Here is a 15820-nt window from a genome sequence, read left to right as displayed (position 1 = left end):
ATACTGTACATAAATATCACATATCAGCCGTATGGTTCAACGACTACATAGATAAGATGTCGCCTACACACATACTATACGTTCACATCTAACTATCAACTAAGAATAAATGTTTCAAGAATGGAAGTAAAGAAACGCCAAATGCTTCAACTTATATTTCTGACCCATTGTGTGTCTGTGTGAAAGAGATGCCATATTGCTGAGTGTACCACTGGAACCATGGCACAGGAAGCACTGGTGAACACCTGTATCACTGTCTGTGGTGTCATGGACAACAGTACACTGCTGAACAGCTGTATCACTGTCTGTGGTGTCATGGACAACAGTACACTGCTGAACAGCTGTATCACTGTCTGTGGTGTCATGGACAACAGGAAGCACTGGTGAACACCTGTATCACTGTCTGTGGTGTCATGGACAACAGTACACTGCTGAACACCTGTATCACTGTCTGTGGTGTCATGGACAACAGGAAGCACTGGTGAACACCTGTATCACTGTCTGTGGTGTCATGGACAACAGGAAGCACTGGTGAACACCTGTATCACTGTCTGTGGTGTCATGGACAACAGTACACTGGTGAACACCTGTATCACTGTCTGTGGTGTCATGGACAACAGTACACTGCTGAACACCTGTATCACTGTCTGTGGTGTCATGGACAACAGTACACTGGTGAACACCTGTATCACTGTCTGTGGTGTCATGGACAACAGGAAGCACTGGTGAACAGCTGTATCACTGTCTGTGGTGTCATGGACAACAGTACACTGGTGAACACCTGTATCACTGTCTGTGGTGTCATGGACAACAGTACACTGGTGAACACCTGTATCACTGTCTGTGGTGTCATGGACAACAGGAAGCACTGGTGAACACCTGTATCACTGTCTGTGGTGTCATGGACAACAGGAAGCACTGGTGAACACCTGTATTACATTTACATTTTAGTCATTTAGCAGACGCTCTTATCCAGAGCGACTTACAGTAGAGTGCATACATTTTATTACATTTTTTTTTTTTTACATACTGAGACAAGGATATCCCTACCGGCCAAACCCTCCCTACCGGCCAAACCCTCCCTAACCCGGACGACGCTATGCCAATTGTGCGTCGCCCCACGGATCTCCCGGTTGCGGCCGGCTGCGACAGAGCATGGGCGCGAACCCAGCCCAGCCTGGGCGCGAACCCAGAGACTCTGGTGGCGCAGCTAGCACTGCGATGCAGTGCCCTAGACCACTGCGCCACCCGGGGGACCCTGTATCACTGTCTGTGGTGTTATGGACAACAGTACACTGGTGAACACCTGTATCACTGTCTGTGGTGTCATGGACAACAGTACACTGCTGAACACCTGTATCACTGTCTGTGGTGTCATGGACAACAGTACACTGGTGAACACCTGTATCACTGTCTGTGGTGTCATGGACAACAGGAAGCACTGGTGAACAGCTGTATCACTGTCTGTGGTGTCATGGACAACAGTACACTGGTGAACACCTGTATCACTGTCTGTGGTGTCATGGACAACAGTACACTGGTGAACACCTGTATCACTGTCTGTGGTGTCATGGACAACAGGAAGCACTGGTGAACACCTGTATCACTGTCTGTGGTGTCATGGACAACAGTACACTGGTGAACACCTGTATCACTGTCTGTGGTGTCATGGACAACAGTACACTGCTGAACACCTGTATCACTGTCTGTGGTGTCATGGACAACAGGAAGCACTGGTGAACACCTGTATCACTGTCTGTGGTGTCATGGACAACAGGAAGCACTGGTGAACACCTGTATTACATTTACATTTTAGTCATTTAGCAGACGCTCTTATCCAGAGCGACTTACAGTAGAGTGCATACATTTTATTACATTTTTTTTTTTTTACATACTGAGACAAGGATATCCCTACCGGCCAAACCCTCCCTACCGGCCAAACCCTCCCTAACCCGGACGACGCTATGCCAATTGTGCGTCGCCCCACGGATCTCCCGGTTGCGGCCGGCTGCGACAGAGCATGGGCGCGAACCCAGAGACTCTGGTGGCGCAGCTAGCACTGCGATGCAGTGCCCTAGACCACTGCGCCACCCGGGGGACCCTGTATCACTGTCTGTGGTGTCATGGACAACAGTACACTGGTGAACACCTGTATCACTGTCTGTGGTGTCATGGACAACAGTACACTGCTGAACACCTGTATCACTGTCTGTGGTGTCATGGACAACAGTACACTGGTGAACACCTGTATCACTGTCTGTGGTGTCATGGACAACAGTACACTGGTGAACACCTGTATCACTGTCTGTGGTGTCATGGACAACAGTACACTGGTGAACACCTGTATCACTGTCTGTGGTGTCATGGACAACAGTACACTGGTGAACACCTGTATCACTGTCTGTGGTGTCATGGACAACAGGAAGCACTGCTGAACACCTGTATCACTGTCTGTGGTGTCATGGACAACAGTACACTGGTGAACAGCTGTATCACTGTCTGTGGTGAAATGGACAACAGTACACTGGTGAACACCTGTATCACCGTCTGTGGTGTCATGGACAACAGTACACTGCTGAACACCTGTATCACTGTCTGTGGTGTCATGGACAACAGTACACTGGTGAACACCTGTATCGCTGTCTGTGGTGTCATGGACAACAGGAAGCACTGCTGAACAGCTGTATCACTGTCTGTGGTGTCATGGACAACAGGAAGCACTGCTGAACAGCTGTATCACTGTCTGTGGTGTCATGGACAACAGTACACTGCTGAACACCTGTATCACTGTCTGTGGTGTCATGGACAACAGTACACTGCTGAACAGCTGTATCACTGTCTGTGGTGAAATGGACAACAGTACACTGGTGAACACCTGTATCACTGTCTGTGGTGTCATGGACAACAGTACACTGCTGAACACCTGTATCACTGTCTGTGGTGTCATGGACAACAGTACACTGCTGAACACCTGTATCACTGTCTGTGGTGTCATGGACAACAGGAAGCACTGGTGAACACCTGTATCACTGTCTGTGGTGAAATGGACAACAGTACACTATTCATTACACTGCAGATTACACTGAACAACCACAATCTACAGAAGTCCTATGTTTGATTCCAACCAACAACCCCTTCGGCCCACAGTGCAGCGTCTTGACCACTGGTCCATCGAGCCACATTAGTGAGCCACATTAGTGAGCCATCTCAGTGAGCCATCTCAGTGAGCCACATTAGTGAGCCATCTCAGTGAGCCACATTAGTGAGCCACATTAGTGAGCCATCTTAGTGAGCCACATTAGTGAGCCATCTCAGTGAGCCATCTCAGTGAGCCACATTAGTGAGCCATCTCAGTGAGCCACATTAGTGAGCCACATTAGTGAGCCACATTAGTGAGCCATCTTAGTGAGCCACATTAGTGAGCCATCTCAGTGAGCCACATTAGTGAGCCATCTTAGTGAGCCACATTAGTGAGCCATCTCAGTGAGCCACATTAGTGAGCCATCTTAGTGAGCCATCTTAGTGAGACACATTAGTTAACATTTCAAAGAAACACCTATTCCTGCAAGAAACAAACAGAAAAAAATAAATGCCTCCTACTATTACCAAGGATAAAGTCATTGCATGGCAAGGAGAGCCACAAGATCATAGGCTACTGACTTAAAACAAGTCTGATTTGTTTTAACCAATGAGCTCAGGATTTTCAACGAAAGGAACACGGGTGTGGTGAAACAGAGGTTATTGGTTTGAATTGGCCTAGTCGTCATGTACTGTATAACAATATAACCTCATAGTTACGGTAGAGTGAGTTTCTGTCATTGATGTGTATAATCCTATGTCTACTGGTCTCTGTATCCAACAACTCATGACGCACATTAGGGCAGTACCACTATAATCCATTAGGTGTCAGGCTTCTCCACACTAGACCATGCTGTCCCGAAGACCGGTGTAAATAAATGCAGTAAGTAGCATCAACAAGAGGAACAGAAGACAACATAATGTATTTCACTGTCCTCTAGTCTGTACAGCGTTCATATATCTGATTATCTTGCACAAAGTCAGAGCATATCGGAATGAATTAGCCTGTATTCAAAACTGATTCAGCGTTGATTATTTAGTTAAATTGAGCTGGATTGAATTGTTCTTGACAGACAGCAAAGTAAACAGCGTTAGGAAACACCCTAGTTAATTAGGTTTATTTTTTTATTTAACCTGATGGCCTACCGGGGAACAGTGGGTTAACTGCCTTGTTCAGGGGCAGAACGACAGAGTTTTACCTTGTCAACTCAGGGATTCGATCCAGCAACCTTTTGGTTACTGGCCCAACACTACCTGCCGTCTCAGGTAGCCTAGTGGATTGATAAAACAAGTGGAAGACTGACCGACAGGACGCAGAACAGAAGGAAGCCCAAACTAATTACACTCAACCCGGTCCCCGATGGCCGGGTTGCCACAGAGTATCTAGAAACTTACCCAGCAGAATCATGGTTACATTGACAACATGGAGATCAGAAAATGTTCCTCAATGCAGGGATGGGGTATGCTACTGTACTCCACATTTCTGCAGTATTTCAATCTTCTTGATATATCCGTGTGGATAAAGGTCAAGAGTACATATCACATCCCTACATCGAAGTACGTTTTCCAAACAATTTGTTGGGCCAGGATCCGAAAACTCTGTCATTCTGCCCGAGCAAGGCTGTTAACCCATTGTTCCCCGGGCGCTGAAGACGTGGATGTCATTAAGGCAGCCCTCCGCACCTCTCTGATTCAGAGAGGTTGGGTTAAATGAAGACACATTTCAGTGGACTATACAACTGACTTGCTATCCCCCTTTCCCAGTACCTTGCTCCGGCTCCATGGTGTCTCAATGGAACCGTGGTTGTGTTCAGACTCCAGTGCAGCTCAGCGTAAAGAAGTGTAATGGTGGGGTTAGAATCTGCTGGCTACTACAAACTAATCTACAGGTTTCTATGGATGTAGGAAATGTAAATACTGTTGGGATTGGCTAAACTTTGATCATTGAGATATTAAATGAATGATAGGAAATGAGAGACTGGGTTATGTTAGAAGTTAACGGTTCTCAGAAGAAAGACAAGGCTTTGGAATGTGTTTTCATGGAGGAGAGGAGAGTGATGTGTTGATACAGGGGAGACAGATGGACATCTGGGTATTAGATGAAAGAGGGGTTGAGGTCAGGAGGTGAGGACAGATTATCTTGAGTAATAGATGTTTGGTATCCTGTTATCCTCTTTATTAGCTTCCTGTAGAGCCATAAAATGGAAGGATTGGAGAGAAAGAGGAGTGTCTTAAGTAGGATGTATATAAACTGTGAAGTCTGAAATCTTTAGCTGTCTGATTTCAGCTGTACAGAACCTTTGGGGACAATTAAACTTGGTTAAAGTTTCTCTAGTGTCCGTGAGTTATTTACTCTGAAAAATAAGAACCTAAGGAACCCTGAACAACAATATAAACAACAAGTGAAGTGTTGGTCCCACGTTCATGAGCTGAAATAAAAGATCCCAGACATGCTCCTTAAGGACAAATAGCTTATTTCTCTAAAATGTTGAGTCAAATTCATATACATTGCTTTTATTGAGCATTTCTTCTTTGCCAAGATAATCCATCCACCTAGACTATTTAGGCTAAAAACAACCTGAGGATTGAATATAAACATTGTTTGACATGTTTCTATGAACTTTACAGACAGACAAAAAATCCAAATTGTGTCTGGTTTGAGCCTGTGGATTACTGAAGAAAACTAACAAAACTGAGGTTAATGGGTATAAAGAGACTTTATCGAACAAAAGGAACATTTATTGAGTAAATTAATGTCTGCTGAGTGCAACCATATGAAGATCATCAAAGGTAAGGGATTAATTGCATCTATTTCTGACTTGTGTAACTGTTCTACTTGGCTGGTTACCGTTTGTAATGATTTGTCTGCTGGGCTATGTTCTCAAATAATCGTAAGGTATGTTTTCACTGTGGCATTTTTTAAATTTATTTAAAAACCTGACACCGTGGTTGGATTCACATGTGTTGGATTGGTTGGCTTCCTATTCCGCAACAAAGCATCCTTCACTCATGCTGCCAAACATACCCTTGTAAAACTGACCATCCTACCAATCCTCGACTTCGGTGACGTCATTTACAAAATAGCCTCCAAAACCCTACTCAATAAATTGGATGCAGTCTATCACAGTGCCATCCGTTTTGTCACCAAAGCCCCATATACTACCCACCACTGCGACCTGTACACTCTCGTTGGCTGGCCCTCGCTTCATACTCGTCGCCAAACCCACTGGCTCCAGGAAATCTACAAGACCCTGCTAGGTAAAGTCCCCCCTTATCTCAGCTCGCTGGTCACCATAGCAGCACCTACCTGTAGCACGCGCTCCAGCAGGTATATCTCTCTGGTCACCCCCAAAACCAATTCTTCCTTTGGCCGCCTTTCCTTCCAGTTCTCTGCTGCCAATGACTGGAACGAACTACAAAAATCTCTGAAACTGGAAACACTTATCTCCCTCACTAGCTTTAAGCACCAGCTGTCAGAGCAGCTCATAGATTACTGCACCTGTACATAGCCCATCTATAATTTAGCCCAAACAACTACCTCTTTACCTACTGTATTTATTTAGCTCCTTTGCACCCCATTATTTCTATCTCTACTTTATACTTTCTTTCACTGCAAACCAACCATTCCAGTGTTTTTTTTACTTGCTATATTGTATTTACTTCGCCACCATGGCCTTTTTTATATTTTTATTTATATATATATTTTATATATTTGTTTGCCTTCACCTCCCTTATCTCACCTCACTTGCTCACATTGTATATAGACCTATTTTTCACTGTATTATTGACTGTATGTTTGTTTTACTCCATGTGTAACTATGTGTTGTTGTATGTGTCGAACTGCTTTGCTTTATCTTGGCCAGGTCGCAATTGTAAATGAGAACGTGTTCTCAATTTGCCTACCTGGTTAAATAAAGGTGAAATAAATAAATAAATTCACAAGACATTAATCTTTAAACCTATGTAAAATATGTTTTGTTTTCTGGATTTTTATAATGAGTATTTCTGTATTTGAATTTGGCGCCCAGCAGTTTCACTGGCTGTTGAAGAGGTGGGACGCTCACGTACCCTAGAGAGGTTTTAAAGACTGCAGAAAGACCGGGAAAGAAATAAAAGGCCAAATGGTTGAATGTTTTTCTATATATTTTATTTGAAACCACCCCTGAACCCCACAGTCTGTTAGAGACACGCTGTTTTATGCCTTGGCGGGGGCCGCCTTGGCCGGGGCCTTTTTTGACAGCTTCTTCTTAGGCTTCAGCATCTTGGCCTTGATCTGGGAAGAGAGAGAGCGGGAAGGTAATGTTTAGTGTTCATTTAGATTGTTTATTATCTACTTCACTTGCTCTGGCAATGTTAACATGTTTCCCCATGCCAATAAAGATCTTAAAATGGTGTCTAATACTTGTATGTTTGAGAAATTTGAATCATGAGATTTGTGGATTGAATTTGGCACCCTGCAATTTCATTGGCTGTTGGCGAGGGGTTCCTAGATAGGTTAAATTTAATTGAGAGTGCGGGAGGGAAACCAGTCATTAGGACAAGATAGGATATTGATGTGGGGGTGATAGAACTGTATTTAACTAGGCAAGTCAGAAGCAGGGATTTCTGATACGGAAGGTTATTCTACTAGTACGTCACATTGTTTAGGTGCAATGGGGAGTATTTCACAGGCTTTAATCAGAACTGCTAGATATCAGGATTCAGAAACACGGACAAAAGTGGAAGCTCCGTGTAGAATTAAACAGCTCAATCTGCTTTTCACCTCTCCCTCACTAAAAACATTGATCATTTGGGGTTGTTTCACCACAGATTAAGCCCAGTCCTAGACGAAGACTCCAGGACTACTGGTTAACCAGTTTCCCTATTATACAGGCCTTCATATGCAACTGAGAGCCCTAGTCGGCCATTTTGGCTGTCTACTCACAGCCGGGTCATGCAGCAGGATGGCCTGACGTCTGGCCGTCTTGGCGTAGGGGTTCAGCTTCATCATTATTCTCAGGTTCTTCAGAGGGTTCTTCTTCAGGACTCTGCGCCTGATCTTCTTGCTGCGAGGAGACCAGACAGGTTCAGGAGGGGGTCAAATCTAGCAGCATTGTGTGAACCTTCACATTGTTGATGGTAGCATCCCAAATGAAACACTTCGCTACATAGTGCACTACTTTAGACCTGAGCACAATTGGCCCCGATCAACAGTAGTGCATTATGGGGACTAGGGCCATTAGGGGTGCAGCCTATTGGAATGGCTCAGGACTTCCATTCTAATCAGGATTCAGAAACACGGACCTGAAGTGGAACCTCATCATGGCTTCATGTTACAGTGGAGGACAATGCAGCACGTCATACTACAGTACCCATAATGCTCTGTACAATACAAAGTGAGCAGGGCTTACTTTGGTGCACGAAGTGCTTTCTGGATCTCCTCACTCTTCAGAATCCTGCTCAGATCTGTGTTGGTCATCTTGTGCATGGGCAGACTGGAGGAGGGAGACAGGACAGAGGTCAGAATACAACTGGCAGTACCTCTAAGGTTGTTAGGGGGCAGCATGTGGTTTAGCAACAGACCATTAGAGCATTTCATTAAAACTCAGAACTTCTGGTAAATATCAGGATTCAGAAACACAGACCGAAGTGGAAGCTCATCACTGTAGAAATTAAATAGCTCTCAATCTGTTACTAACCATCACACTAAACGCCCGTCCTTGAGAACCTCCAACACATTGTTGTTGCCCCGGACACCTGATTCAGCTGGTCAAGTAACCAAACCCTCAGAGTTGAATCAGGCGAGTGTGTTCAGGGCTACAACAAAAGTGCTTGGTTGGGGGTTCTGGAGGACTGAGTTGGGTTAACACTACAACATGACACCCAACTGGTTAACATCACTAACTAGTTGAAATGACAAACTTCAATTTCAACCAGTTTTAACCAACTGGTAAGATAAGGCCCAATAGTAAGTACACTCTATACACTGGTGGAGATCTGAGGACACGTCCCAAGTCAGAACCGCCCATGTGCCAACTTCTGTAGCCCACACCGTTCGGAAGCTACCAAACAGGACCCCACTGAGGAAAGGGGATGTTCTACGAACCCCACGAGACTCGTCTGAAGGTAACCGGTACTGGATAAAAAAAAAACTAAAGTATGAAGGTAGTTTACCTACCCCAAAAGGGCATTGTGCAAAAAAACAAGAACAGTCATTCCACTATCCCAACAAACAGTATTATATTACTTGGGAGAGTATTCTTTTGAGAAAGTACGGTAGGCCTATTCTAGTCTACACACATGTAGAGCAGCTGGTTGTTGTTGTCAGTCAAAGCTGCGTTACAGTTCTAATCAATACAAAATGTAATTAAAATGCCTGAATTAGGTTGGCTAAATGAGGAGTAGGCTACAATGATACAACCAACAGGTAGGCTGCTGTTTCACATGTAGTTGTTGTAGACGGAGTGTCCAGTAAAATAGCCTCAAATAGCCTTGACACTGTAGCTAGCTGTAGAACGATTTGATGCAGTCAAGACAGCCACTACCAGACGGTACGGTAGAAAGACAGGCACTACCAGAAAAACTTTAGACAAACTGACTTGACAACCCGCTTCAGCAGCTAGTGCTACTGTCCCTCTCCCGGACCCCTGCCCCTCCTGCTGAAACCAGCAGAGGGGAGAGCGCCGGCCAGCCACACCCCCTACCTAAACAGAGCGCCGGCCAGCCACACCCCCTACCTAAACAGAGCGCCGGCCAGCCACACCCCCTACCTAAACAGAGCGCCGGCCAACCACACCCCCTACCTAAACAGAGCGCCGGCCAGCCACACCCCCTACCTAAACAGAGCACCATATGAACACAAATGTATACTGATCAAAAATAAACCCAATGTGCAGCTACTAATGATTTTACTGCGTTATTTAAATTGACGGATTTCCTTCTAATGAAATAAATTCATGTTTGCCCAATTATGGATCTCATGACAGAATACAGATATGCATCTGTTGGTCACACTGTTCACAACGTTGACATGAGCAAACCGCTCGCCCACACGACGCCATACACGTGGTCTGCAGTTGTGAGGCCGTACTGCCAAATTCTCAAATGACTTTGGAGGTCGGCTTATGGTAGAGGAATGAACATTCAGTTCTCTGGCGGACATTCCTGCAGTCAGCATGCCAATTGCACGCGCCCTCAACTGGACTTTGTGGCAAAACAACACATTTTAGTGGCTTTGGTGTCCCCAGCACAAGGTGCACCCGTGTAATGATCATGCTTTTTAATCAGCATCTTAATTGTTGAACAACATTGAGAAATTAGCTTTTTGTGCAAATGGAACATTTCTGGGATCTTTTATTTCAGCTCATGAAACAAGGGACCAACACTTTACATGTTGCGCTTATATTTTTGTTCAGTTTCTATATTGTATTCTAAACGATTCTATATTGCGTATAGTTGGTAGCAGCCTGTCTAGACACGCACCCACCTAGCCCGACCGACACGCCCCCACCTAGCCCGACCGACACGCCCCCACCCACCCAGCCCGACACGCCCCCACCCACCCACCTAGCCTGACCAACAGCCACATTGATGTTTTCTAAATATTGATCTATTTTGATGATCATATTGACATTTAGTAAAACATTTGTTTAGTGTGTTCCTGTAGAATTCTGGCCTAGTGGACACTAGTAGTAACTCCACCTTGAACCCACACCTAGCCTGACCGACACGCGCGCCCCCACCTACACCTAGCCTGACCGACACGCGCGCCCCCACCCACACCTAGCCTGACCGACACGCGCGCCCCCACCCACACCTAGCCTGACCGACACGCGCGCCCCCACCCACACCTAGCCTGACCGACACGCGCGCCCCCACCCACACCTAGCCTGTAGAATTCTGGCCTTTTGGACACTAGTAGTAACTCCACCTTGATATGCAAGATCGGTTTTAAGTAACATGGTCAAATTCCTATCAAATCATCAGAACTCCACAAGAGCATAAAGTCCATTTAGGATTAGGCCCATGTAACCCTCGGTCTACTGACTTGTAGTCCACCTTCAGAGAGGCAGATTTGCGCCAGGTTCCATAGAGCTGGTCCAGCTTACGGAAAGCGGACTCGGTCCATATACAGAACCGACCGACGTGACCGCCGGGGGCGAGCCTCAGCAGGTTCAGCTTGTTCACGTTCTGTAGGGTGATGCCTGGTAGAGGGAAGGGAGGACAGTTACCTTTTAGTATTGAGAAGAGGCACTTATTCAGAGACAGTTTAAAAAAGGAGAGAGTCAAACTCCATTTTCTACACAGTGGCATCTACAGCCAGACAGTTTCCTTTGAAACGAAGAGCATCTACATTGGTCATTCAGAGGCAGATGCTCTTTAGTACAGAAGGACATTCACCATTATCCCTTTAAAACAAAACACCTATCCATTATTCATGTTTGTATTGTTTTGTTCCAATGCAAGACATTATATATACTTTTTTTTATATACAAATCATGGCAAAAAAAGGACAACTGATAATGAGTGTTCAGAACTTCCATTGAAATCATTGTGTTTAGAATCACAGCTACACCGAGGGAAGTAGTGGCCCACACAGGGAACAGGGTCCCAAAGTAGGAGAGAATGGGAGATCCCTACATGTTCTCCCCAGGGTAGACGAACCAGTACATACCTGGGATGTTCCTGAAGGCCTTGGTGACACCTTGATCCTGGTTATAGATGATGCACGGTCCTTTGCGCTGGATACGCCTGCGATTCCTCATCTTACCTTTACCAGCTCGCATGCGCTGTGAGGCGTACACCTGCACACACCCAGAGGACAAGTTTCTCATACACTCATCCCCAAGGACACTCAAATTCACGATCACACAATGGCTCAGGACTTCCATTCAAATCAGGATTCAGAAACACGGACCTGAAGTGGAACCTCATCATTGCCTCATGTCACTCATAAGACGAGGAAAAGTGAACATTGACCAGTGAGACAGTATTAACTCTAACTACATTAACCTTTTTGATGTCGTTCCAGGCTTTGAGTTTCTTTAGAAGTAGCACGGCCTCTTTAGTCTTCTTGTAACCCTCCACTTTATCATCAACTACCAGTGGAACCTCTGGGATCTCCTCAATACGGTGTCCTGAAGGAGGGGAGGCCCTCTAGTTAGAGATTTACAGTCATCTAGTTCTACAAGTTGTGCAGAGAAACATACACCGAAGGTGTGGATCAAAAGCGCCACCTTCGTCACGTCACCCTACACCTCCAGATTTATTATATTGCAATGTCCAGTTTCTCTAGCAATATCTACATTAATATACAATATTGTGTCAAACCACTGTCAGTAAACCGTCACTGGACAGTAATACTCAAGTCACACCGTCATAGCAAGTCATCTTTAATGAATCAACATTTTGAAGGGATAGTTCTGTATTTTGGCAACGAGGCCCTTTACGTCCCCAGAGTCAAATACCATATATGTCTGTGTCCAGTATAAAGGAAAATAATTAGTTTTGCGAGCTAATGCTACCTAGCGTTAGCACAATGAAATCCACAGGAAGAGATGGCATGCTAGCTGTTCCAATAGACTTCCAGTCATTGCACAAACTCTAGACAGCACCTTCCTTCAAACTGCACTCAGACAAAATGGTATCACCTGACTCCGGGGAAGCTGAAAAGGGGCCCCTTGACAAAATCATAAACTTTAAGAGCCTGTGATTTCTTAAATACATAACAGGTGTCTAGCAACAAGTCTTACCTAAAAATGAGAACTTGTATAAAAGGTTAAATACATATTTACACTGGTAAGAAGACTAAGCTATGCAGTGAGTACAACAGAGCATGGTGAGCGGCATACCTTTTGACATGACAAGTGCAGGCAGGGCGGAGGCGGCCAGGGCGGAGCATATGGCATAACGCTTCTGGGTAGTGTTGATCCTTCGGTGCCAGCGGCGCCACGTCTTGGTTGGGGCGAACATGCGGCCTCCACGACACATCTACAGTCAAAGGGGTCAAGGAACGGCTAAACGCATTATAAGATCTTTATCTTTTTGGCCAGTTTCCCAAACATTAAGTGGCCTTTAGTCTAGGACTAACCTTAATCTGTCTGGGAAACTGTCCCTAAATGCCTTGCTCAGACTCTAGGTTCGTCAACCACTTGTGCCAGCATACGACATCAGGCATAACGTCGCTGTTCACAGTGTAGGACGCAAATTACACCATCACTGCAAGCCCCTTGAATGTCTAGTCCACCTCAGCATGCATTACCACCAGGGCTTCGTTCATTAGGCAACAAACTTTACACTTTCTTCCACTGCAAACCAACCATTCCAGTGTTTTTTTTTATTACTTGCTATATTGTATTTACTTCGCCACCATGGCCTTTTTTATATTTATTTATATATATATTATATATTTTGTTTGCCTTCACCTCCCTTATCTCACCTCACTTGCTCACATTGTATATAGACTTATTTTTCACTGTATTATTGACTGTATGTTTGTTTTACTCCATGTGTAACTATGTGTTGTTGTATGTGTCGAACTGCTTTGCTTTATCTTGGCCAGGTCGCAATTGTAAATGAGAACGTGTTCTCAATTTGCCTACCTGGTTAAATAAAGGTTAAATAAATAAAAAAACAGATGAACACTAAAACAGTGAGGTGCTGTCCAATCAGAAACGAATTAACTCTGCAAAATGTTTAATTACAATGAGCCATAATGAACACAACCCCGGTAGCACATTTGTACCCGTTACAGACATGGCAAGATTAATAGGAAATGTTTAATTTTGTTTGTCAGAGAAGGATACATTTCCGAAGGCTCCCTGACCGGAGCGGTGGGTACCACCTCCCCTCACACGAGGAATACGAGCCACTGCTCGACCTGTACCCCACGACTCCGCGCTTGTCTGATGACCTGGAACCCAGAGTGCATTAGAACCTGTCCTCTATACATATCAAAATAGGCTGCTATAGGTTTTATGGTACAGATGAAAGCCCTTCATAACTTCTAGTATAATCACTGCTTTCAGAAACACGGACCGAAGTGTAAACTAATCATTAAAGCTAGCAACCTGTCCAAAAAGCAATGTTTATTTGACTGAATACATGATTAAACAATCACTCACCGGCCAGTTTGCTGACAGCATAGGGCTGACGGCTGTTCTTGCGCATGTTGGTGTGTACAAAGTTGACAATGTCCGGGCGGATGGGGGCCTTGAACACCGCAGGCATGACGACATTTTTGCCAGAACTCTCTCCTTTCTCGGAGTAGATAGAGATTAAAGGCCGGGCACAAGCCTGAGGAAGTCATAAAGGTTACAATGTACCGCATGTTGATGGTTAACCAACAGAGTCCCATCTGAAATGTTTCACTTTAGCCAACATAGCTAGTAGTCAATCTTGCTCAGACTCAGTTGTCGTCATTCACTTGCGCCAGCATATGACAGTAGGCATCTGTCGACTGATCGCAAAGTAGGACGCAAATTACACCATCATAGCAAGTCAATTTAGTTAAGTACTGCAATATATTAAAAGTAAAATCACGACCTAGTGGCAGTATCCCTTGGCTAGCGTATTAACCGCTATGTTAGTAGGTAGCATACTAACCAAATAATGTCAGCTTTGGATGCGTTATACGTGGGTAACTAACTGGGCTATGGTTTACTAAGTAAATATTCAAAACAGTTGCATGATGAAAGGTATAGTGGTTTACGAATCTCACCTATAATTGAGCAAACCCGGCCTGTGGTTGCAAGGAAAGTACATGTGACTTGGCTAGAACCGTGGCCATCCAAAATGTCTCCTCGTGTCAACTTCGTTCAGATTCGACATGGACGTTAAATGGTATTGCCTTGTAAAGATTTTAGCGAGACAATTGTTCGGTTTTGGACTATACCTTGCTCACTAACGTTGACGCCAAGTTGTATATGCAACTGAAACAAATTAGCCAGGATTCTCACCATTTTTATATTTGTGTTTCAGCTCCCCGAGAACCACGCTCCTCCCTCAATGGAAGACACAGTAGAAAAGGAAGTTGGTAATGCAACTCACACGATATATGCTTCCGACGTCGTCACACTTCCAGCAACTTAAACGTTAAATAAATGCAATACTATAGAGGAAAATGTTTATATTATAAGTCAATATATATTCCTTCAATAAAATATTAATATTGAAATACTATACAACGGCGAAAACAACTTTCATAAATGGGACAATCTAGGTCTCTACTGCACAATACGGCGGAGGAAACAAGGGTGGTGACCGGACTACTTTCGTGATAATTATGTATTTTTCATAAATAAATATAGTTACCACATGTTCCAAAATACTTTTTTTGTCTTGCAAGTGAAATATTTATTGATAAAAATAAAAAATAAATTGTGTTCGTTGTGCTGATTAATATCATGACGTCAAGAATTCACAGGCTGTTTTCGCGCCAACGTCAAATGAAATCGTGAACTAACGTTACAATTTTCCGATTTGTATTTAGGATTTTCTGACTTAAAAACATATTTTTATTTATTTAACTATGCTAACGATCTACCTAATGAAATGTGCTCCAAGATAATCAACGATGCTTTACAGTTTAAAAAAAAAGTATTCTTCGGTGAGGTAATGTTTTCAAATGTTTGTCTAGTTTGTTAACATTAGTAATCTGTCTCTTTTCAATCTTTGCCTGTTATTGTTTTGTGCAGCTAATGTTAGCTTAGTTAGTTAACGTTTACTAACTACAGACAGATGTATCTAGTTAGCAAGCTAACTA

General features: G+C 44.2%; 1 protein-coding gene and 6 non-coding genes across 8 annotated transcripts; all 7 read right to left on the bottom strand.

Annotated features, from left to right (window-relative positions):
- Positions 1 to 7203: 7203 nt before the first annotated feature.
- Positions 7204 to 15104, bottom strand: LOC139584135 (large ribosomal subunit protein uL4B). 2 transcript variants are annotated; one of them, XM_071415655.1, is made up of 10 exons: positions 15015 to 15104; positions 14181 to 14352; positions 13863 to 13969; positions 12909 to 13047; positions 12070 to 12194; positions 11732 to 11861; positions 11105 to 11261; positions 8469 to 8552; positions 8003 to 8123; positions 7204 to 7351 (listed from the first exon to the last, which is right to left on the bottom strand). In XM_071415655.1, exons 1-10 carry the CDS (start codon positions 15015 to 15017, stop codon positions 7274 to 7276), a joined length of 1116 nt encoding a protein of 371 aa, XP_071271756.1. In that variant the 5' UTR covers positions 15018 to 15104; the 3' UTR covers positions 7204 to 7273. The 2 variants fall into 2 exon arrangements, with proteins under 2 accessions (XP_071271756.1, XP_071271757.1); XM_071415656.1 differs by having other exon boundaries at positions 14777 to 15085.
- LOC139531173 (small nucleolar RNA SNORD18) lies at positions 8319 to 8386 on the bottom strand. The gene has a single exon (XR_011666279.1). It is a non-coding gene; the product is annotated as a small nucleolar RNA SNORD18 (small nucleolar RNA).
- On the bottom strand, positions 8659 to 8726 carry LOC139531175 (small nucleolar RNA SNORD18). The gene has a single exon (XR_011666281.1). It is a non-coding gene; the product is annotated as a small nucleolar RNA SNORD18 (small nucleolar RNA).
- Positions 11932 to 11999, bottom strand: LOC139531172 (small nucleolar RNA SNORD18). The gene has a single exon (XR_011666278.1). It is a non-coding gene; the product is annotated as a small nucleolar RNA SNORD18 (small nucleolar RNA).
- Positions 13182 to 13280, bottom strand: LOC139531182 (small nucleolar RNA SNORD16). Its single transcript, XR_011666287.1, has one exon. It is a non-coding gene; the product is annotated as a small nucleolar RNA SNORD16 (small nucleolar RNA).
- Positions 14050 to 14118, bottom strand: LOC139531174 (small nucleolar RNA SNORD18). The gene has a single exon (XR_011666280.1). It is a non-coding gene; the product is annotated as a small nucleolar RNA SNORD18 (small nucleolar RNA).
- On the bottom strand, positions 14456 to 14554 carry LOC139531181 (small nucleolar RNA SNORD16). Its single transcript, XR_011666286.1, has one exon. It is a non-coding gene; the product is annotated as a small nucleolar RNA SNORD16 (small nucleolar RNA).
- Positions 15105 to 15820: the final 716 nt, after the last annotated feature.

The sequence above is a fragment of the Salvelinus alpinus genome, chromosome 9 (genome assembly GCF_045679555.1).
Source record: "Salvelinus alpinus chromosome 9, SLU_Salpinus.1, whole genome shotgun sequence".
Lineage (NCBI taxonomy): Eukaryota > Metazoa > Chordata > Actinopteri > Salmoniformes > Salmonidae > Salvelinus > Salvelinus alpinus.
Note: the sequence above shows the minus strand (reverse complement) of the source record. Positions and strands in the feature narration are given on the sequence as shown.